Genomic DNA, 24094 nt, shown 5'->3' on the forward strand with positions numbered 1-24094 from the left:
AATGTCAGAGTTGGTATACAGTTGGCATGCAAATGTAGTAATATGATTAATTATAAAGCTTATGGCCTCCAAGGACTGCTCATCTCTTAGCTTTCTCCTCTGTTTGATCACTGATAGTCATATGTAGATGGTTAGTGATTCTTCTCTCTTTTCCCTTTATTTCATACGGTCAGCAGGTTGTTTAGATTGAGATATTTTTACGTAACAAACTAATACAGATCTTCTTATGAAATAGAATATAGATATTTTTTCTCACATAATATATCTTGACTATGGCTTTCCCTCCCCCTACTCCTCTCAGTTCCTTCCCACCCTATTGTCTCCCCAATGGATCCATCCCTGCTCTGCCTCTCAGTAGAAAACAAATCTTCTAAAGGTAATAGCAAAATAAAACATGATAAAGCAAAACCTAACACATTGGAAAAGGACAATAAAAGCCCAAGAAAAGGTACAAGAAACAGATCTAGATACAGAGACATTTTTATTTGCACACTCAGAAATCCATAAAAACAATTAACTGGAGACCATAATATATATACAAAGGATCTGAAGGATAGAAAAAAAAAAAAAAACAAGAGAGAGAAATTACATATAAATAAGATAAAAATTTTAAAAATAAAAATGAATAAAGCCCTGACATACGTTATGAGACAAGGAACCTGCAAAGGTACCATTGAGTACATTTTCTGTTGGCCATCTACTGCTGGCCTTGCAGCCTGCTATGTTTAAGAGTAGTTGTTTCTGCATTCCTTCTGTGTAAATTCTTTATTCTTACAGGAATCCACCAAAAAGTAAAATAATTGACCTAGAGGGAAAGTATTCAGAATATGTTAAGGGTAAATATTCTTTCCTAGACCAACCACTTCTAGCTCCCCTATCTTCAGGTCTTTGTTCCTTTGGTACTTACAATGCTAATCACAGACACACCCTTACAGGGAGTTGGGGAAATTATTTATGCGACCTCTTCTTGACATTCTTTTCTGAGTTAATGAATGAATGAACAAAAAAATTCAATAAAGTAAACATTATTAGCATTACAGTAATGGAGGATGGTGAGATGTAGGAATTTCTGTAGTGTCTTCGAGCTCAGAATGACTGGAAGAAACAAAAGAAGGTGGGCAGTGAGGAGTGGTCACATGACATCCTCATGTCCTGTGCCCTCTCCATTTCTCATGTGTCAATCCTGGATGACATGTCATTAATTTCTGCAAGTGGCATTTATTTGAGCTAAGTTCTTAGGGTTACAATTCTTCTCAGAATTGGAAGTCAGCATATCAGGAATGTAGTTTCTGAGAACTACCCCCCTATTCTGCTGTACCCTTAGGACCCATCAGCTACTCTCAATTGACCTCCTCACTCTGCCTGCATCAGTTAGGGTTAGGGTTCCAAGAAAATACCCTGGGGCTTTAATATAGAGTCCCAAAGAGCTTGGCAACTTGTAGCTGGTACATGATTTTCTAAGATTCTAATGCAGAAAATTGTCATCATAGTTGCTTTCTCTACCCCCCCACCACAATTAATTATGTTAATTGCTACGAATTCACAAGGGTTCATCATACAGTGCCTCATACATTGACTAAATAATTTTTAGTCCTTGTTTTCCTTTTCTCCTAAACTGCCAATGCCCTGGTTTCAGATCCCTCGACTATCCTGCATTCCACATTATCTGGTTGCTTAAAAAAAAAAAAAGAATGTAGCAGCTTAAAACAACAGCATGTTATTTTCTCTCAAAGGGCCTGAGGTCCTAGAGAGGAGGCTTTCACTAGAGGTCTCTCATGTGATTGTAGCTGGCTAGCAACAATGGCTGGAGACATCTGAGGACATTCCACAAAGAGTATCACTCTTGTGACTGGTTGTTGATATGGCTGGTGGGTGGAAGCTCAGGCTGGTACTAAAGGGACATTTTAAATTTTCACTACACTGGAGAAATACCCACTCTATGACAAAGCAGTCCTTTCAAAAAACTGCCCTAAAAGAAGTATTTTTGGGATTCTTTGCTATTCTTTGCTTCCCTTTCTATTTGTGCATGCATGAATGAGCGCCCCTATGCAACATCTAAGTTTCCTCAAATTCCTTTGGTTTAATGAGGCTGCATTGTCTCAGTTCTCTCTGGACTACTCTGCTTTCACCTGCCTTAGTGTGCATGCCTACCAAATGGACACAAGGATCTCCCCAGCAGTAAGTGCCCCTCTGTGGGACACAGTGCCTTGGGGAATCTCTACTTGCCTTTTGATTTCTGACGCCTCTGCCCTAACTCCAATGGTGAGCTGATTTTTCTTTCAAATGTTTGGCACTCCCTTTTTCCTGAACTTAGTCATTTTAAAAAATTAACCGAACAATAACACAAAAGAAAGATTTATTTAAATCACACTGTAAGTAGAAAGTGAACTGGTTAGTTTTCTGAGGAAGGAGTGAAGATGTAACGCCTACTTCTAATTCGACAGCTGCTCAATTGTGAAGCAAATTGAAAAAAAAATGTGATATGACAATCAGAATTTCATTATCTTACAATATTTTTTACACATTTTGTTGTTTTCTTTTGTTTACTAAAAGGATACAGGGACCAAATAAATATGTCCTCTTTTATCCTGATAATCTCAAGTCCAAAGGTACACTGAAAGATGTAAGTTGTCACATTAGTGGACAACCAGAGAAATTCAAATCCACCCTGTGACTTTACCCTAGGATTGACAGGGAAGATTTTGTTGAGTGCATCTGAAGCCCTTTTATGTTGTCTTGAAGCCTGGGAAATCTCAGCCCACATCCCTGCTTCCTTGCATAATACCAAGAAAATGAACCATTAGTGCAGGTCAGAGTCACTCTTGAGAAAGCCACAAATGCTTTCTTTCCAAAAAAAAATTGGCTTCCAATTTCACTCATTCTTCTGCAAAATATCAGTTGGGTCATGGGTTAGTTTGATCGCTACAAAACTAGTCTGCTGGTAAACCTAATTTAGATTTGAGTAAAATCCATAAAATGCATTTAATTAAAGCAAAAGAAATAACAATTTTCACAATGGAATAGAATTTTTTGCAGGTGAAATGAATTCATGAATGTGTTGAGTATTTTGTCAAAATGAGATCACATTGTCACCTTACAGTTTTGGGAAAGTAGCTTTAATAAGCTTCCTTCCGTGGTGCTAGGTGAATGCTAATTTTCATACAGATGTACATTTCTGTCTTTGAAACAAAAATTCATCAGAGAAAAACCAGCTGAATCTCTTAAAGTCTTTTCTCACCCTTGAGATTTGGTATGGAAAGGACTGGGTCACTCCTTTTAACATTGATTCCCTACTATTTTGAGATGGCCCTATCAGAGTGGCATTTATAGAGCACTCCAGCTTCTGGCTAACTCTGTCAGGTGACTAATGCATTTGTCACTTGCACCGTGTTCTGAGGAACATAGCCTGAAAGGGATTGTGAAGAAGCTTCCAGGGGTTTAACATCAGAGGGAAGCCCTCAGTTCTGACAGCTTAGAGAGAAGCAGGGACTTGATGCTGGCACAACTGCCATCTCACCCTTTAGCTGCTCTTGTCCCTTGATTAACTTGTAACCTGTTCCATGGTGACAGTGATGAACAGAAAATCCATTTGCTAAAGAGCCATTGCTCTTTGGACTGATGCCAAGCTACCACCAACTGTCTCTTTAAATACAAGGTCATTCTAGGGCCTTTTGTACTTGGTGGCTGGTCCCATTCGTTCTCTCTGATGATCTCAGCAGAAGAAAGAGAGGTGACTTGCAGTTTTTCCTCTGGAATCTGCAACTCACTGACTACCCAGACACCAATTCCCACACTTTGGGATGACTCCATTTTTCTTCAATCTACAGAAAATGTGACAGGAAGTCCATACTCTGTGGTAATGACTCCCCTAGCAGTACTGTTTGAAAGAATGTGGGCTTACGAGGCTGCTACCAGCTTTGAAAACATTATCTGCCACTTCTAACACACTCCCTCTGTATTTTGGTCTCCTTATCACTTAACAGAGTTAATAATATTGACCATTTCACAGGCTGGTCATGAAGAGCCCTTAAGTTTCATTATAAAACACCTTACGTTGTACCTGAAATAAACAGCAGTTAATATAGGTATATTATTAGCTTTCATAATGTAATACTTCTGTGTTAAATTATAAAAAGCTATTCAAGTTTATTAAAAAAAATAAGATGGAGGGAAAAATTTCCTGACCCTAACACTTCGGACTACAATATTTATTGTGTCCTTTTGAAACACTCAAAACCCAATTTCTGATCTGAAATTCTCACCAGCTCAAACATATACTTTATCACGCATGTGCACATACACATACAGCAATTCAAATGAGAATATAGAATTAGAGTTCTGTTAGCTTTTGCCCATTAAAATATCCAGGTAAGTCAGTTCTGCTTTTAGAAAGCTTAGAACACAAAAAGTTGTCTGGAGCCATGGAAGTTACTGTGGGCCACAGAAAGAAAAGAAAACAATCATTTTTTGCTTGTTTAAATCCCAGTTCTTATCTCTGTATGACCTCTGGCATGTTGATTGAGTTGCACAGGGCTCAGATTTACTATCTGCCAATATAAAGATACAAATATTTATCTACTAAATGGAAAATAGGGCAAGTATAAAAGTAATGGAATTGTTTCAAGGGCCCATTTAGCAGCAATTATAGCTCCTTTCTGTCCCTTATTGATGTGTAAGTTCTTAGGAGCAGCCAAAACTTCCTTCTGATATTGCCCAAGGACCATGCACTTGAGAATACATTGGACTGAACTCTCCTCTAGGACACATACTGTCTACAGTTTAGATGAGAGACAGAATCTACTTTGCCCATGGTCCATCATTTTAACATTGGATTCTTCCCTTCTGGAAACAGCAGAGTTCCCAGAGTTCCAGTGTTGGGCTCAGTTCTGTTCCAGATGGGAAGTGTGATATGATCTGATCTCATATGTCCCCGAGAATTATTTTAGAAATCTATGAATTTAAATGTTTCCTTAGCAAACATATTTACCACCAGCAATAGTGAATCAGCCATGAAAGAACTAACAGTCATTGCAAAATTGCTGATACAAAAAAGATATTTTCCAGTTGAATGTGAAAATTTGTATATTCTTGAACTATTTTCCCTTATAAACATAATAAATAGGTCTGTAACAATAATTAAGTGGAGTTCATAAAGAAATTTCTCTTTGTGGGAGGCAATGATTAACTAGGAGAAAATCAGGAAATAATTTTAAATCATTTTTGATAGCTAGAAGAAAGTGATTTTAAATAATTATGATCTAGCCTGTGATTAAATTCCATCTCTAAATTTACTTTGCCACCTTATATTTGATATCATCACAATAGATATTGAATGCTGCTTTTTTCCCCAACCACTTAAATCTATAAATACAGTCAGTAAGAGATACTTAAAGATTATTCTCTTTCCTCACAAACATTCTTTAATAAAACAATGGGTCTCTGGGGTACCAACTGTTTTAATTTCATTTCTACTAACTTCATTGTGTCTAGTTCCATGGTCTCAGTGGGAACTCTGGAGCCTCAGTGCCAGCTGTCTATAACACGGGTTATTAGTAAAGTCGCTTTCTTCCTTTTAAAGCCTCTCAAATGAGTGTCAGCATGCACCAAACACCTACTTAAGCTATGTCCCTTCAGTTCTGAAAGCCATTGCTTGTGTGCACAACTTTCATATCTCCACTGCAGTCACTTAAGGAATGCCCGGTGTCATCTTTCTAGATTTAATGCTTTGCAGTGCAAAGTAATAACTGTAGTAAAGTGTTGTTTACTTTGTATTTAACTATTGAACAAGGCATTTGTTCATTTGTTAATAGGAACAGCACATAAATTTCCTCTGAACTTTGGAAGCTCGCAGAGGATACGCAATAATTCCATTTGAGTGAGATCTGTAGCTCAGATGGTAAACATCTCACTTTCCCAGTGACAAAGAGAGACTCACATATACTCTCTTCTACTGCTCCCCACTACTTCCTTCTTATGCAAAACTGATGAGTTTCAAGTCTCTTGGTAGGTGCCAAAGTCTGCAGTGGGTTCTATGAAAGAAACACAGCTCCGTGAGCTCAGAGTCCGCCATTGCTGATCACAGGCCTTCAGTGATTCCTGTCTGCTTCTTATATGAAGTCTCAATTTGTTTTAATCCAAGTAGACCATCAATTTGTTTCATACTTTTCATCCTGTTTTCAACCTCATTTCATCTGACATATACACAACATAATGTGTGTGAATGTATGTGCATGTATATGTATATATGTATTGCATATGTATGTTTATGTGTGTGTATGGGTATGGGGGGTAGATTATGTGTTTAATATGTATGAAAAATGTCCACAAGAAAACTCTATCTTATGTTAGAACCCCTTTCTCCTTTTTTAAATTTTTATTCATTTTATATACCAACCACAGTTCTCCCTGCCTCCCATCCTTCTGCTCCCTGCCCCAACTCATTCCCCATCCACTCCTCAGAAAGGGTAAGGCCTCCTATGGGAAGTCAACAAAGTCTGGCATATTCAGTTAAGGCAAAACCAAGCCCTTCCGTGCTGCATCAAGGCTGAGCAAAACATCCCATCTTAGGGAATAGTCTCCAAAAAGCCAGCTCATGCATCAAGGATAGATACTGGTACCATTGACAGGGTCTGTACAAGCAGACCAGACTACACAACTATCATCCACATACAGAGGGTCTAGTTCAATCCCTTGCAGGCTCCCCAGCTATCAGTCTAGAGTTCATGAACTCTGGCAAGTTTCTGTCAGCTGTCTCGGTGGATTTCACCATCATATTCTTGGGTCCTCTTGCTCATATGATCCCTACTCCCTCTCTTCAGCTGGACTCCTGCAGCTCAGCTTGGTGTTTGGCTCTGGATCTCTGCATCTGCTTCAGTCAGTTACTGGATGAAGGTTCTATGTGACAGTTAAGGTACTCACCAATCTGATTATAAGGGAAGGACAGTAGAGACACCTTCTCCACTATTGTTAGGAATCTTGGCTGAGATCATCCTTGTAGATTCCTGGGAATTTCCCTATCACTAGGATCATCCTGACCCCATAATGGTTCCTTCTATCAAGATAATCTCTTCCATTGTTCTCTCATCCATCCTTCTCCCAACTTGACTATCCTGTTCCTTCATGTTCACATCCTCCATCCCCTCTCTATCACTCTCTTCCCCAGTTTATCCAGGACATCTCATCTATTTCCCCTTCCTAAGGTAATCCATGTGTCACTGTTAGGGTCCTCCTTGTTACCTAGCTTCTCTGGAGCTATGGATTGTGGTCCAGTTATTCTTTGCTTTCATCTAGTATCCACTTATGAGGGAGTACACACTGTGTTTGTCTTTCTGGGTCTGGGTTACCTCACTCAGGATGATATTTTCTAGTTCCATCCATTTGCCTGCAAATTTCAGAATGTCTTTTTTTTTTTTTTTTTTTTTTTTTTTTACGGTTTAGTAATAATCCATTGAAGAATGAACCATATTTTCTTTATTCATTCTTTGATTGAGAGGCATCTAGGTTGTTGCTAGATTCTGGCTATTACAAATAATTCTGCTATGAACACAGCTGAGTCAGAATGGCTAAGACAAAAAACACTGATCATAGTCTATGTCGGAGAGGATTTAGAGTAAGGGAACATTCCTCCACTGCTGGTGGAGTGAAAACTTGTATAGCCACTTTAAAAACCAGTATGGCAGTGTCTCAGAAAATTGGGAATTAATCTACCTTAAGACTCAGCATTACTTCTCTTGGGCATACACCCAAAGGAGAATCCCTTTTCCTAATGCAAGTCCTATCTTCTTGAAGAACTGTCCAAAAGAGTATTTTTTGATGGTCTTGTATCTTAGCTGTTCTATGTGAAATCACTTGTCCAGTGTGATCATTGAACATGGGAAACATACCTACTAAAATGGGGCAGTGAATTTAATTCTATTATGTTTTATTTATTTTTAGTTGTCATCTGTGTTATTGTGTGTTATACAGAATGTGAGTGATGAACAATGCATTGAATTATTCTATAAGGTATAGCAGTAGATAAATGGCATCAATCAACTGGTAAAAATAAACTCAATATATTTGAAATAGATGGACCTGGATTTTACATGGAAACAATTATTCTTTCCTTTTTTCATTATCAAGTTTCACAGAATGGTAATGTATGTGCTATAAATACAAAACTCAGTAAATTTTCAGAAACTTTTCCATATTCTTAAATCTAAAAACAAAGTTCAGTTTCTCTCTTGAAAAGAATATTTTGAATTTAAATGGAAATTTGTTTTCATGGGGTCTTCAACAGTTATTCAAATATACATTTTAATGAGGGTTATGTTAAAAGACCACTATATTATAATTTATGTCATAAGACCCCAAACTAGTAAACTTACAATTTCAAAATCCATTTAGAGTCAACCTTTCAAACAATAGAAAACAACTCCTTTTCTAAGAAGCAAGGGTGATCACATTTTGGATTTTAAATTTGGAACTTACAGAGCATGAAACAATCATTGATTTAATGAAGCATCCATTATTCATAATTAACTGAGTGAAAGAGGAAATGTATGGAACAAATACAGCATTATTTTATGACTGTGTATTCTGAACACACTGAAGACTTTCCCATACAAAGAAATGATGACAAAGATGTTGAATGTGATGAGGTGTTTCCTTCCTTTGCTAGCACTGGCTCACTGAACTGGAAATTTTAGCAATGGTTTTTGCAGCTGCCATTCATGATTATGAGCACACAGGAACAACAAACAACTTCCATATTCAGACCAGGTAAGTGCAACAAAGTCTTAACTTTAACAAGTTAAAATTTAAGGTTATTTTTCCCAAAAAAGAGAGGGCATAGATGGTGACCATGGTCAAAGTGCATGCCTTTATAAAACCCATTGCCATGAACAATGATTATATGCCAATTAAAATTATCTTATGCATTTTATCTATTCTTTTTTAAAATAATTTTTATTCAAATTAAAAACAATCTTATTTACATGCCAATCCCAGTTCCTTCTCTCTCCCGTTCTCTGATTTCTTCCACAAATTCCCATTCCACACCCTACCCATTCCTCAGGAAAAGTGAGGCCTCCAAGGGGGATCATTAAAGTCTGTCACATAATTTGGGGCAGGACCTAGGCCCTCCCCTATTTATTTAGGCTTAGAGAGTATCCCTCCATAGGGAATGAGCTCCCAAAGCCCATTAGTGCACTAGGGATAAACACTGGTTACTGCCAGAGGCCCCATAGAATTTATCCTACTTGCTCAGGTCTGTTGTTTCTGTGGGTTTCCACAGCATGGCCTTGACCCCTTTACTCATCACTCCTCCTTCTCTACAACTGGATTCCAGGAGTTCTGCTCAATGTTTAGCTGTGAATGTCTGCTTCTGCTTCCATTAGCTACTGGATGAAGGATTTGTGATGGCATTTAAGGTAGTCATCAATCTCATTTAAGGTATCCTCTTCACTATTGCCCACAACTGCTCCCTCTATTAAGGTATCACTTTTCTTGCTCTCCTTCTTTGTTGTTCCCTCAACTCAACCTTCCAGGTCCCTCATGTTTTCCTCAAGTCTCCCCACTCCCCTCCTCCTAGCCCCTCTCATCGTGTTCCCAATGTACTAAGAAATTCTTGTCCCTTTCCCTTTCTCCTGGGGTCCAAGTATACCTCTCTTAGAGTCCCCCTTGTTTTCTAGCTTCTCTGGGGTTATGGATTATAGGATGGTTAGCTTTTGTTCTATGTCTAGTATACACTTATGAGTGAGTACATACCATGTTTTACTTTCTGTGTCTGGGTTACCTCACTCAGGATGGTTTCTTCTAGTTCCATCCATTTGGCTAGGGATTTCAAGATGTCATTGTTTTTTTGTTTTTGTTTTCCCCCACTTGTGTAAATTTACCACATTTCCTATATCCATTCTTTGGTTGAGGGACATCTAGGTTACTTCCAGTTTCTGGTTATTACAAATAATGCTGCTATGAACATAGTTAAATAGCTGCCCTTGTGGTAGGACTGTGCATCTTTTGGTTATATGCCTAAGAGTGGAATTGCTGGATCTTGAGGTAGACTGATTCCCATTTTCCTAAAAAACAAAACAAAACAAACAAACAAATAAACAAACAAAAAATACCTGCCATATTGATTTGCAAAGTGGCTGATCCCTTTCTCCACATTCTCTCCAGAATAAACTGTCATTGGTATTTTTGATTTTAGCCATTCTGGCAGGTGCAAGATGGTATCACAGAGTTGTTTTGATTTGCATTTCCCTGATGGTTAAGAATGTTGAGCAATTTCTTAAGTGCCTTCCGGCCATTTGTATTTAGATTTGTACTCTATTTTAAAATTGGATTATTGGGGGTTTTGGTGACTAGCTTCTTGAGTTCTTTGTATATTTTAGAGATCAGCCTTCTGTCAGATGTGGGGTTGGTGAATATCTTTTCCCATTATGTGGGTTGCCTTTTTGTCTTGTTGACTGTATCCTTTGCCTTATAGAAGCTTCTAAGTTTCAGGAGGTCCCATTTATTAATTGTAGATCGTAGTGTCTATGCTACCAGTGTTATGTTCAGAAAATGGTCTCTTGTGTCAATTCATTCCTGGGTACCTCCCACTTTTTCTTCTAAGAGGTTCAGTGTGGCTGGATTTATGTTGAAGTTTTTGATCCATTTGGACTTAAGGTTTGTGCTTGGGGATAGACATGGATCTATCTGCAATCATATACATGTCAGCATCCATTTGTTGAAGATGCTTTCTTTTTTCCATTGTATAATTTTATCTTCTTTTTTTAAAAAAAAAACAAGTCATATGTTTATAGGCGTTTTGATTTATATCATGGTCTTCAATTGTATTCCATCGGTCCACATGTCTGTTATTTTGCCAATACCAAGCTGTTTTCATTAGTTACTATAGCTCTATAGTGGAGCTTAAAGTCTGAAGTCAGGGATGGTGATGCCTCTGGAGGTTCCATTATTATATAGGGTTGTTTTAGGTATCCTTCCCCCCCCCCATAAAAAGCTGAGTATTGTTCTTTCAAGGTTTGTGAAGAATTGTGCTAGAATTTTGATGGGAATTGCATTAAATATGTAGATTGCTTTTGGTAAGATTGCCATTTTTACTATGTTGATCCTACCTTTATAAGAGCATGGGAAATCTTTCCAATTTGAGATCTTTAATCTTTTCTTTAAGCACTTTAAGTTCTTGTCATACAAGCCTTTTACTTGTTTGGTTAGTATTAGTCCAAGATATTTTATGATATTAGTAGCTATTGTAAAGGGTAATGTTTCTCTGATTTCCTTATTAGCCCATTTATTGTCTTATATAGGAGGGCGTCTGATTTTTTTGAGTTAATCTTGTATCCTGCCACTTTGCTGAAGGTGTTTGTCAGCTATAGAAGTTCCCTGGTAGAATTTTTGGAGTCACTTATATAAACTATCATCTATCATATCCTTTGCAAATAGTGAAAGTTTGACTTCTTCCTTTCCAATTTGCATCCCCTTGATCTCCTTTTGTTGTCTGATTGTTCTAGCTAGTACAATATTGAATAGATATGGAGAGAGAGGGCAACCTTGTCTTGTTCCTTTTTAGAGGAATCACATTGAGTTTCTCTCCATTTAGTTTGATGTTTGCTGTTGGCTTGCTGTATATTGCCTTTATTATATTTAGGTATGTTCCTTTTATCCCCAATTACTCCAAGACCTTTCTCATGAAGAGGTATTGGATTTTGTCAAAGGCTTTTTCAAAATCTAGTGATATGATCATGTGGTTTTTTTTTTTCAGTTTGTTTATATGGTGGATTACATTGACAGATTTTCATATGTTGAACCATCCCTGCCTCTCTGGGATGAAACCTACTTGATCATGGTGGATGATTTTTCTAATCCTTACATGTAATTTGCCAGTATTTTATTGAGTATTTTTGTATCAATGTTCATGAGGGATATTAATTGGTCTGTAGTTCTCTTTCTTACTTATGTCTTTGTGTGCTTGAGTACTAAGGTAATTATAGCCTTGTAAAAAGAGTTTGGTAATGAACCTTCTGCTTCTATTATGTGAAAAAATGGAAAAAATTGAAGACTATTGTATTAGTTCTTTGAATTTCTGGTAGAATTCTGCACTGAAAGCATCTGGCCCTGGGTTTGTTTTTTTTGGGGGGGTGTGGGGAGACTTTTGGTGACTGCTTCTATATCTTTAGTGGTTAGAGATCTATTTAAATTTCTTTTCTGTTCTTGATTTAATTTTGGCAAGTGATGCCTATCCAGAAAATTGTTCATTTCCTTTAAATTTTTGAATTTTGTGGAGTAAAGGTTTTCAAAGTATGATCTGATGATTCTCTGGATTTCCTCAGTGTCCATTGTTATGTCCCCATTTTCATTTCTGATTTTGCTAACTTGTGGATTCTCTCTCTGCCTTTTGGTTATTTTGGATAAAGGTTCATCCATCGTGTTGATTTTCTTGAAGAACCAACTCTTTGTTTCATTGATTCTTTGTACTGTTTTCTTTGTTCCCATTTTATTGATTTCAGTACTCAATTTTATTATTTCCTGGCATCTACTCCTCCTTAGTGAGTTTGCTTCTTGTTCTAAAGCTTTTATGTGTGCTGTTAATTCTGTAGTGAGAGTATTCTCCAGTTTCTTTATGTGGGCACTTAGTGTTAGGAACTTTTCTCATAGCACTGCTTTCAAAGTGTCCCATAAGTTTGAGTATGGTTTGTCTTCATTCTCACTGAATCCTAGAATGTCTTTAATTAATTTATTTTTTTCCTTGATCTAGGAGTGATGCAATTTGGCATTGTTCAATTTCCATGAGATTATAGGTTTTCTGCTATTTGTGTTGTTGCTGAATTCAAAATTTAAACTATGGTGATTCGATAAAATACAGGAGGTTATTCCAATTCTTTTGTATCTTCTGAGGTTTGCTTTATTGTCAAGTATGTGGTTGATTTTAGAGAAGGTTCCATATGGCATTGAGAAGAAGGTATATGATTTTGAGTTTGGATGTTAAACCCAATTGAGTCATAACTTCTGTTAGTTCTTTTATTTCTTTAATAACATTCTGTCTGGTAGTCCTGTCCAGTGGTGAGAGTGGGGTGTTGAAATCTCTCACTATAAGTGTGTGGGGTTTTATGTGTGATTAGAGTTTTAGTAATGTTTCTTTTACAAATGTGGGTACCTTTGTATTTGGGGCATAGATGTTCGGAATTGAGACTTTGTACTGTGGGTTTTTCCTATGATAACTAGGGAATGACCTTCATCTAGATCTTTTGATTGATTTTAGTTTAAAGTCTAATTTGTTAGATATTAGGATAGCTATACAAGCTTGTTTCTTGGGTCCATTTGATTGGAAAATCTTTTCCCAACCCTTTACTCTAAGGTAATGTCTGTCTTTGAAGTTTAGGTATATTTATTGTATGCAGCAGAAGGATGGATTCTGTCTTCCTATCCATTCTGTTAGCCTGTGTCTTTTTATAGGTGAATTAAGACTATTGATATTAAGGAATATTAATGACCAATGATTGTTGATTCTTGTTAATGTTGGATGTGGTGGTGGTGGTGGTATTGTGTGTTTGTATCTTGTGGGGGATGGGATTGGTAATGTGGTATTACCTATTGCCTATGATTTTTGTGAGTGTAGTTAAATTCTACAAGGGTAATTCTCTCTGCCAAGGCTTAGCCTGAGCAATCACATAAGTCAGACATATATTCACTGAGGTATCTCATGTAGTAGGCTGTCTAAGGCATTGTTTTATGTCTTAAAAAAATCAAGAAACTTAAGAAATTTCATTCCAGGGTAGTACGAAGTGTTTAATATAATTGGAAAAAAATAAGATGCTTTAATGATGGCTATAATTGTAGTTATCAAGCCAAAGTACTAGAGTGGACATGTGTTATAATATCCTCTAAGGTTTCTATAATAAAATACTGCCAAATGGGTAGTTTAAGTGAGGTACAATCCCTTCTGTACAGTACTGGACCCTGGGAGTCTACAATTAAGGTGTCAGTGGTGTATTTTCTTCTATGACCTCCCCTTGCTTGCTGAAGGCAACCTCCTTGTGTCTTTTCTCTTTGTATATACTTCTCTGGTGCTCCCTCCTCCTTATATGAGGGCACCATTCATGTGAGATTTGGTTCTCCCACTTACAAAACTTCATTTAACCTCTTTTATACCCTTAATAAACCTATATCCAAATACAGTCACACTGAGCATTAGAACTTCAACATATGAATCCAGTAGGGTGGTGGACAGAACTCAGTCTGTAAATGAAAGGTACCCTAAGCTCCTTTTAGTTAAATCAGTGCCTATGAGGTAGAATCTAGTCCAAGACAAATCAGAATGCAACTCACTTTCTATATGTGGAATCCTAATATTTCTGTGTTTGATTAGCTATGATTGCTTAACAAGGAAATAACACCTGAATCTCTTTGGAAAACTATAGAACTGCTTTTGTGAAAGAATGCTTAATCTTAGTTGTTTAAAAAGGCTTTGTCGACTCTGGCATAGGCTTTTAATCCTAGTGCTTGCACCCAGGAGGCAGAAGCAGGTAGCTCTCTGAGTTTGAGGCCAGATCAAAAAAAAAAAAAAAAAAAAGCAAACAAAAATGCTTTATTGGCATATGTCCATCACATATAATATCACATACAATCATATATAATATCTTCATACATATATATGTTTCTAACTAAATTTGTCCCTTGTCTCCCACCTTGCCCAATGTCTTTGCTCCTCTCATTAAGTACCCACCCCTTCTACTTTATATTTTTTGTATATGTGTCTGTGACCCGATGAGTTTCAATACAGTTTGTACAGGAACATGGCTGAAAGATTGTTTAGAGGAGCACGGACAATTTACCAATGAGTACATCTCTAAGTAAAATGTCTCTCTCCATTCTATCAAATATTTACCATGTAAAGACATAGGCTGGAGTAGGGCCCAATGAATCTCTCTTCCATGACATAATTTCTCTGTGTCTCACACTAGAGTGTATGATTTCTTATTAAATAATAAGTTTTTGTCATCTAGTTATGATGGACAACCAACAGCAGTAATAATTGAATTGTTTTGGGCGCTTGAGAAACTCCTTGACTATACCTCATAAGAAGGTATTTCCTGTTTGAATTCCATTTAATAACATACCTTATGGAATCAGTTTTATGTACCCATAGGTGTACCTCCATTCAAACTCTATTTCACTTTAATTAGTTAATTAAATTAGATTTCTGGATGTCCTTTTCATATATAGTCTTAACTGGTTCTTCTTCCCTTACTCTTCCCAAATACCTGACCCAGTATCCCTTTTTCCACTTGGTCAAATATCATTTTCTTTACGTGTTTGTTTTGTTTTGATAAACTATTTCTTTAAGCAATTTCAGATTTATAGAAAAAACTTAACATGGAACACAATGTTTCTATATGCTCAACTCAACTACTCTACAGATTTGCCCTACAATCAAAATCAATATATATATATGCCTTGCCATGTTAGGGAGCTCTAATTACAATTAATAAGCTAATGTCAATAAACTACTAACTAACTTGTTTTATTTTAGGATTCTGATAAATATTTAATATACCCACTATAATTTTAGTGATTTAAAGATTCCATCTTCTTTGTTTATTTCTCTCCTTGTTTTAACATTGGGAACACATATCTTTTAAAGATTATGTTAGTTTTGCCTTTTCCAAAATGTCATGTTGAAATCCTAGGCTATCTTTTCTTTTCTACTTAGCAACATGTATTTAAGGTCCTTCCCATGTTTTCTGGTGTCTTGATAACTCATTTTCATTCTTGATATTTGAATAATATTAACATTGTATGGTCCCACCACAATGGATGCAATCACCTATCAGAAGAATTTTAGTCTGCTAAATTTTGGCCCTTATGAATAGAGCTGCTATAAACATAACTATTATAGTTTTATGTTTAAGTATTTAACAGAAATATTTTATCAGCTAACATTTCAGATATAAGGAGTTTTGTACTAGTGTTGGGAGGGAAAGAATAGTGCATTAAACATTAGGTACTCTAAAACTTAGTAGTGACCTAAGATGATTGAAATTCACCTGGTTTATATTCCACAATAAATTAAGAAAAATTAAGATCACTAGGATGAAGTGACCCAAGAAAGCTCACACAGTCAGTAGATGGCAATGCTGAGATTGAGAAGTTGAAGAGGGCAGACTCAGTTTTGTGACTACTCAACTTGGCTCCCAGAGCAAGAAACAGACATAGGGTGGATCTAAACTGTTAAAGACCTAAATAGGACGGGCAGTTGATCAACAGAAAAAGTTGAAACTCAGTGAAAACATTGTGGACTCCTGTCCCCAACAATGACATAGAAACAAGTGGCAAGAAGAAGAAGCTTGGAATGGGGTTATAAAGCAGGAATGTTATTAACTCATTTTTCAGAGTAAAGGGAACACCTTTCCTTTTATTGTATTATGAATCAAGGGAATAGAAGAACATTCATATCAAGGTTACTTGTTGAAGACTTTTTGTACCCACAGAATCCATAACAAGGAAGAGTTACATAAAGAGAGGTCATTACTGAACTGGGCTTTGCATAGGCAAACAGTTCCAGGGGTTGGTGAAGGGAGCAGGTGAGCCGTGTAAACAGAGAGCAATGCTTGCCCTTTCTGCTCTGAACCCTAAAGACCAAACTGGTTACATGTGAGATCTGCATTAGGAAGGCACATGTGCAGCAGGGTGAAGAGATCTGATTTATAAGTGTTGGAGAAGGAGGAGGAAGCAAAGGAATTAGATAAGGGTGAGAAGAAAGCCACATGGAGAATGGAGAAGGAAAGGGTGATGATGGCAGGAGGAATTGGCATTTTCCCCATTCACAGTGAATAGTAAAGATGAGTATGGTCTTATATTTTACTGCTTTTCTTATAAATTGTCTACCAGCATCAATTATTTAATGGAGTCATTCTACATGAAATTAAAAGTTCTATTGAGACATTATTTCAATGACAAAAACATGCAACAGTATAGCATTTTGAGCTCACAGCATTGCCTTCATATTGTCAAAGGAGAAATAAGGTCTAATGTCACCAATAACATTAATTCTGTTTTATTTTACAATGTTCATGCTATTTGCATTTAGAGGGCTTTTCTAATATGGAGACACATTTACCATATAAACAAAATGGCTGAAAATGATTGCGAACACAGGGCAAGGCTGCATTTGAGTTCACTAAAGCTATTATAATACGCAAAATCCTTGAAAGTGTAAATAAATGGAATTAATTTTCCCTTTGTGAACAGCAAGTGCTGAGCTACATGTTACCATGGATACTACATGTTGCTTAGAGTCTTGTTCTTTTCTTAGCAGTAAAGACCATCAAACATTAAGACCTTGCTGTATTCTCAGCAAGCTTGTTGGATTTACAAGACAAAGCAGTACATCCTTTGCTATGTTAAATCTGGTTTAAAAACACAGCTTTACTTGTTTCTCACAGAGGAAGTGATATTCCTAGCCACATCATATAACCTTGAAAATACTGTAATAGATATATGAGGGTCCATATGATACAACTGAAATTACTGGAAAACCATAGTTTTTCCTATAATCTAGAAATACATGTGGTACTTTGTTCAGTTAATAATGATTTAACTATCCCTTAAATACAAATTACATGTGACCTCCCTTTGGGTTGAGCTATGATTGGTAATTACGTGAGTTTTAGGTTGTGAGATTGTTGGAAGATATATGATGTTAATTACACACACAGACACGCACACACACACACACACACACACACACACACACACACACACACAGACACACGCACACTTTCCCCTTTATGACAATGCAGCATGCTCAAGAGTGAGTGATTAATCTAGTGACGATAGGCCAATGCAATCATGCTGAGTTAACAAAACAAAAGGCTTGTTTTACCTAGTAGACTAGTAGATAATGCTCTTGAATACAATACTTGCAGGAGATGTCAGATTTGGGTGGGGGTGGTTTCTTCTTTTAAAATATTATGTCTGCATAATGCAGACAACATGATTTTTATGATCCACAGAGCAAATGGTTATTACAGAGAAGCAAATCATCTTACACAGTCACCCATCTTTTTGTATTGTTTTAGTGACAATGGTGGTTCTTTCTTTACCTGCTTATCACTAAACATTCAGTAACAGGTGAGAGTTAGTTTGTAACTAGAACTCTATCCACCAAAAGCCAGAGACAGTCCATTTTTGTGCAACACAGTTTCTTACCATGTCTTAGTCAGGCTTTCTATTGCTGTGATAAAACACTGTGACCAAAAACAGCTTGAGAAGGAAAGGGGGTTTATTTCATCTTACAGCTTTCAGGTTGCACTGTTTCACTGATGGAAATCAGGGTAGGGACTCAAGGAAAGAACTTGGAGGCAGGAACTGAAGCAGAGGAGGAGTACTTCTTACTAGCTTGCTCAGTCTTTGTTATACAACCCAAGACCACCATCCCAGGTATGGTATGGCCCACAAAGGGCTGGGCTCTCCTGCAGCAATCATTTATCAACAAAATGGCTCAGGGATCTGCCTACAGGCCAATAATATGGAGGAATTTTTGCTTGAGAGTCTTTCTTTCCAATTAGTCTAGCTTATATCAAATTGACCTAAAAGCCAACCAATAGAACATGTATCAAGAAAGGAAAAGAATGCAAGAGGTACTAGGTTCTAGTACCCTATAGAAGTGGAGTTGCTGTGGGCTTTAACTTTCCCTTGCCTCTTATCACTGCTAATCACTTCCACCTGGCTCACCACCTGAAGACATTGCACACAAATGTTCTGCTTCCATTCCATACCTGACATTCTAGAAGGAGGAAATGAAAAATCCAAGACTCTACAGAACTGAGAATGCTTGCAACAACTCCATACCTTGGTCTATAATATCAAGTATATCCAGGAAATTTGAAGTCATTTATTATTTTGGACTTTAAATTACATAAAAATATAGGCAAGTGAGAAATGAAAGCCTCTTGATGAATTCGGCAGTTTAAGAGTAAAATATCTGCTATAAACTTGTCTTGAAAACAACTTTCTCCATTTTAATTTACAGCAAGTGCATTTGCAATATTCAGATTTAATCATAGAAATGTGTGGGAGAAAGTGATTTCCATCATACTCTTTATCCCCTACCTAAGGTAAATTGGGGTCAAAAGAATGAAGATGTAATTAACTACTTGGAATAGGGCTAAAAGAGGCTAGTCATTCACTGACTAAATAAGGATGAGCTAGCTTTTTATCTCTTGGATATTTAGATTATACTGCAGATATGAGCATTTTAATGGAAAGGAAAGGGCATATAGATATTTAAACTGTGATAATTAAAGGGAAAATTAGCACCATGACCTATTGTCCCAGGTATGCAAGCTATCTCTGATTCAACACAGGAAATTCAATCCATAATCTAAAGAAGAAATGGAGCCATGCCAAGATATGTAGAAAAGTATTTGACAAAGTCCAATATCCAATCACACTCCAAACTGAATAAACTAGAAAGAGTGACAATATCCTCAACTTGATAAAAAATATGTCCCAGAGTGCAGGGGTAACCACTGGGTACTGATGGGAGCAGTTAGGAGATGTTGTTTCAAGGAGATGTTGGTCCTAAAATTTCACCTACTGAAAGGAATAAGTTAACAAGAGGAATTATATAACTACCATTAGTAGCATTACATTATATTCTGGAAAATAACCAAGAGTAAACTTTAAATATTTTGCAAAAATGGTAAGTATATGAACTAATATGAATTATAATCTGCCTAGTCACTGAACAATGTATTAATTCAAAAGGTCATGCTGTAGCAAGTCTATGCAATTTTCCATTTGTAAATAAATTGGAAATGTGAGAATATACAAAAAGGCTGTAAATCACATCATCTCTAATAGTGATTAACTTGGAATTTTCCACTAAATAAAGAAAAGGGAAGGATATACCATTTCCACCCCAGACTTTCAATTAACGTAGAAAAGTTAAAATGTTGCTAAGACCAGAGCCAAATTATACTGTAACATGTTAGGCCCCCTTCATAGCAATTTATTGACCTCTGTATGTGATCTAACAATTTTGCAGCCATTGGAACATCCTTTGGAATGTACAGACCCCATTCTCTACAGCCAAGAGGCTAAGGATGGCATCAGATGGCATATGAGGCCTGAGCTAAGCTTCCCCTTGTCCTCTGTGCCCTACGTACCTGATGCTTCCATCCATTTATTTTCAAAAATGTCTTAATTCAAATTGCTTTGTTCTTCACTACACAGAATGGTCATGATGTTAAAATGTGGAGTTTGGGGGTAACCAGAATCTGTATTGCTGAGCCACAATCTCTAAGATTTGGCTCTTAAATAGATTCTCATCTCCTTTGAGATGAGAGATGTGGTTTAGTATTGACTATAAACCTATAATAATCAGAAAGTGTGATATTAATGAAAGAATAGGCATTTAGACAAATGGAACAGACTAAAAGACACAGAAATGGACCCATAATGTTTAATCAATTGATTTTTAAAAAAAAAATTTATTTTACTTAATTAATTAATTTACTTTTATTACTTGTGTGTATGTTATGTGTATGCTGGTTCCTGAGGGGCCACTCTTGTAGACCTGAAGGTGCAGGGAGTGTGAGGCTCCTGATAGCAGTTCTGGGAATTGAATTTTGGTCCTCTGGAATGCCTTGTGCCTACTGACCCATCTCTCCAGGCCCTAGTTGGCTGGTCTTTGACAGAGGAGTTAGGGCTTTGGAACACCATGAATCTTTTCAGTAAATGATGTTGGTAAACAAGCACATCTGTATGCAAAAACAACACATAGTTGATGCAAACTGCTGTGGTTTGATTGCATCCTCTAGATTCATGGGATGGAAACAGAATCCTCATGCACCAGCTAGGGAAGGACAGTCCTTACTGGGAGTGTGTAGGTTATAAGGGCTTCCCCTTTACCAACACACTGCCATTATAAAAGGGTTCTTGGGAGAGACTTTGCTCTCTCCATATCTCTGCCCCTCTTCCATGTGATGCCTGGAAATGCAGCAAGAAGCTTTCCAGATGATGCCACTGTCATCTCAAATTCCCCAGTCTCCAAGAACACTGGGAAATAAATGCATATAAGGCATAAAATAACTGCAAGTATTCTGCTTCAGAAGCATGGACTATATTAAGATAAAGACCTCACATCCTTCCAAAGGATCACAGGCTTAAGCATAAAGCACAAATAATAACAGTGCAAAAGACAACACAAAAAATTTATATGACCCAGGGTTTAATAATGACTGAATGCAACACCAAATGCACTGTCTAGGATAATTAGAGCTGAAATAAAAATTTTCTGTCAAAGACAGTGTTGAGAAAATAAAAACACAAGACACAGACAGGGGGACAATATATGCACAAGGCATGGTTACTAACAGACTATAATTTAAAGCATGTTTTAAAATAAGAATGAGGAAGCAACCCGGTTGAAACTCAAAAGTATACTATTAAGTGAAAAGAGTCAATCTGGGAACAGTCTACTGCATTCTACTGCATGATTCGAATCGAACTCTGTGACATTTGGGAAAAGAAAACACAACAGAAGCCATGACATGATCAGTAACCTCCAAAGAACCACACTGTGGATGCAGATTTATAAAGAGAAAGTAAATTTTCAGCAATCCTGCTGTGAATTACAACAGAAAGTACTATACCATTTAAGTTTGTTTCAAATGTTAAATTTTATAGTTGTTTAAAGGGTGACTTAACATGATTTTCTGTGTTCAATAATTAAAACTGAGTTTTAATCAGTGAAATGACTTAAAGTTGATTATTTGCTGTAAAATCTCAAAGTCTGAAAAAATTCTCACCTGGATGTTTAATTTCCAGATCAGATGTTGCCATTCTGTACAATGACCGCTCGGTGCTTGAGAACCACCATGTGAGTGCAGCTTATCGACTTATGCAAGAGGAGGAAATGAATATCTTTGTAAATTTATCTAAAGACGACTGGAGGTGAGTTCCAAAGGAAACCCGAAGGAAATTGAATCGCAAGAACAATGTAAGTTATGTTATTAAAGTGAGGAAAACAGATGAAACCCCAGGTCGTTCTGCATTACAAGCTCTGCACCTGCGGAGTAGATGCTCTGAGTATCAGGGCTTTGAAGGCCCAGTCTGGGCACAGGTGTAGGCCTCTGGATGGAGAACTATCTTCAGATTGATTTGGGGCCAACACACACATGTAAGGCTACATGTCACACCACAAATACTTAGAAACATAATTATTCAGTCTGTAGTGGAGCTTGAATTTTATTTTTATAACTAATATGTAGCTTATATAAATTAAAAATTTTAGCATCATGTTTACTCTTATCCCTAGTTAATTTTGTTATTGTGGAGCTTAGCCTTAAAAAAAGTACAACCCTTCATCTACTTAAACAAAACTTACAACTATACTAACATGACCCACAGTGTAGAGGGAAACACTGTATGCTTCTCCCAGGACTAAAATGTATGTGTATTATTAACCTTTATTGTTTTCCCATTGAATTATCTTTTTTTTTCTTTCTTGCTGTTAAATCTTTTTGTTTTAGCTGGGTGGAAGTGACATACGCCTTTATTCCCAGCACTTAGGAGGCAGAGACAGTCGGATCTCTGTGAGTTTGAGGCCAGCCTGGTATACAGAGTGAGCTTCAGGACAGGCTCCAAAGCTACAGAGAAAGCCTGTCTCAAAAAAACAAATACTAAACAAAATAACAAAAACTTTGTTCTTTCAGTATGATTGTATTTACTCTGTTTTTTCCTCTTTGTTATTGCATTTTATGCTTTTCTTCAGTAACTTCAGAAATTTTTGTATTTTTCTGTTAACATGTACTATAATAATCACCTATAATTTAGAATTAATAGATTCACAGAGCTTTCCAGTCACCAACAAAATACCTATTTACTGATATAACACACAAAATTTTACTGATCATTAAAATTTGGTTATCTTGTTAAAGACCTGTAATTTTTCTGCTCTCAATCTTTTTAGTATTTTTTTATTACAAATAAAAGAATTGCTCTCTTTATAAGAATATTTCATACATTAAGTTGTACTTCTCTTTTGTAACATTTTATTATTTATTTAGTTTATTAATATAATATCTAGAATTTATCGAATATTTAAATGGAAAGCATTGCCGGGTAGTGGTGGCAGTACTCTACTTTAATCCCGGCACTCAGGAGACAGAGGCACAGGGATCTCTGTGAGTTCAAGGCTAGCCTGGTCCATAGAGCCAGTTCCAGGACAGCCAGGGCTGTTAAACAGAGCAAACCTCTCTCCAAAAAAACAAAGAGAGAGAGAGAGAGAGAGGAAGAAAGAAAGCATAGCATATTTTATCACTACTTATCACACTGTATAAATGTCACAAAATTTTTGTCTTGATTTTCTTAGTTAACAAGTATTTTATCTAGTTGATATTTAATGTGAATCATGTTAAAATTTCATTAAAAACTGTAATTAATAATAATTTTCTCAGCTGCCTTCAATTCCTTTATTTACCTGAAAACTTGGGTAAATTATTTTAAGCAGGTTGCCCCATATTAGAAATGATAGCAGAATATATGGCATCTTGTTGCTTTCATCTAAAATAAGGTTGAACTGAGCACATACAATTTTCAATAACAAATTCTAATAAACCATCTTTTATGAAAATTTTTTGTGTGGTAAGAGTTTCTAGACAGTGTTTCTCTGGGTAGCCCTGGCTATCTAGGAACTTGCTCTGTAGATCAGGATGGCCTTGAATTTAGGGGTACACCTGCCTCTGCCTCCCAGGTACTCAGGTTAAAGGCATGTACAACCACTGCCCAGCTAAAGATATTTTGATTCAAGGTCATAGTTCAAGTTGCTTCATGCCTTGCTTTAACTTATAATACTGGCCCCATAGTGAAAACAAAATATAATTGACTTCTTGTCTATGAATCCTTTGCTAGGGTGACTCAAATCTCTACTTAAGAGTGACAACAATCATTTCAAGTAGAAAAACAAAGCAAAAAAAAAAAACCCAAAAAACAAAAAACTAGACTTAGCAATTATAAGTTGGCAAGCAATGTTGTGGCCTGAAAAGGGATAACATCTCATTTTCAAAGAGAATATTAAGTGGGATGTATTTATTTATTTGTT

General features: G+C 36.6%; 1 protein-coding gene across 3 annotated transcripts in view; it reads left to right on the forward strand.

Annotated features, from left to right (window-relative positions):
* Pde1a (phosphodiesterase 1A) overlaps nt 1-24094 on the forward strand; it is a 290669-nt gene that overhangs the window by 235227 nt on the left and 31348 nt on the right. For all 3 annotated transcript variants that reach the window (XM_051184387.1, XM_051184388.1, XM_051184389.1), the window contains 2 exons: nt 8660-8760; nt 21820-21945. In XM_051184387.1, coding sequence (XP_051040344.1) covers nt 8660-8760; nt 21820-21945 — 227 coding nt within the window. The remainder of the gene's footprint in view (nt 1-8659; nt 8761-21819; nt 21946-24094) is intronic.

The sequence above is a fragment of the Phodopus roborovskii genome, unplaced genomic scaffold (genome assembly GCF_943737965.1).
Source record: "Phodopus roborovskii unplaced genomic scaffold, PHOROB, whole genome shotgun sequence".
NCBI classification, from domain to species: Eukaryota; Metazoa; Chordata; class Mammalia; order Rodentia; family Cricetidae; genus Phodopus; species Phodopus roborovskii.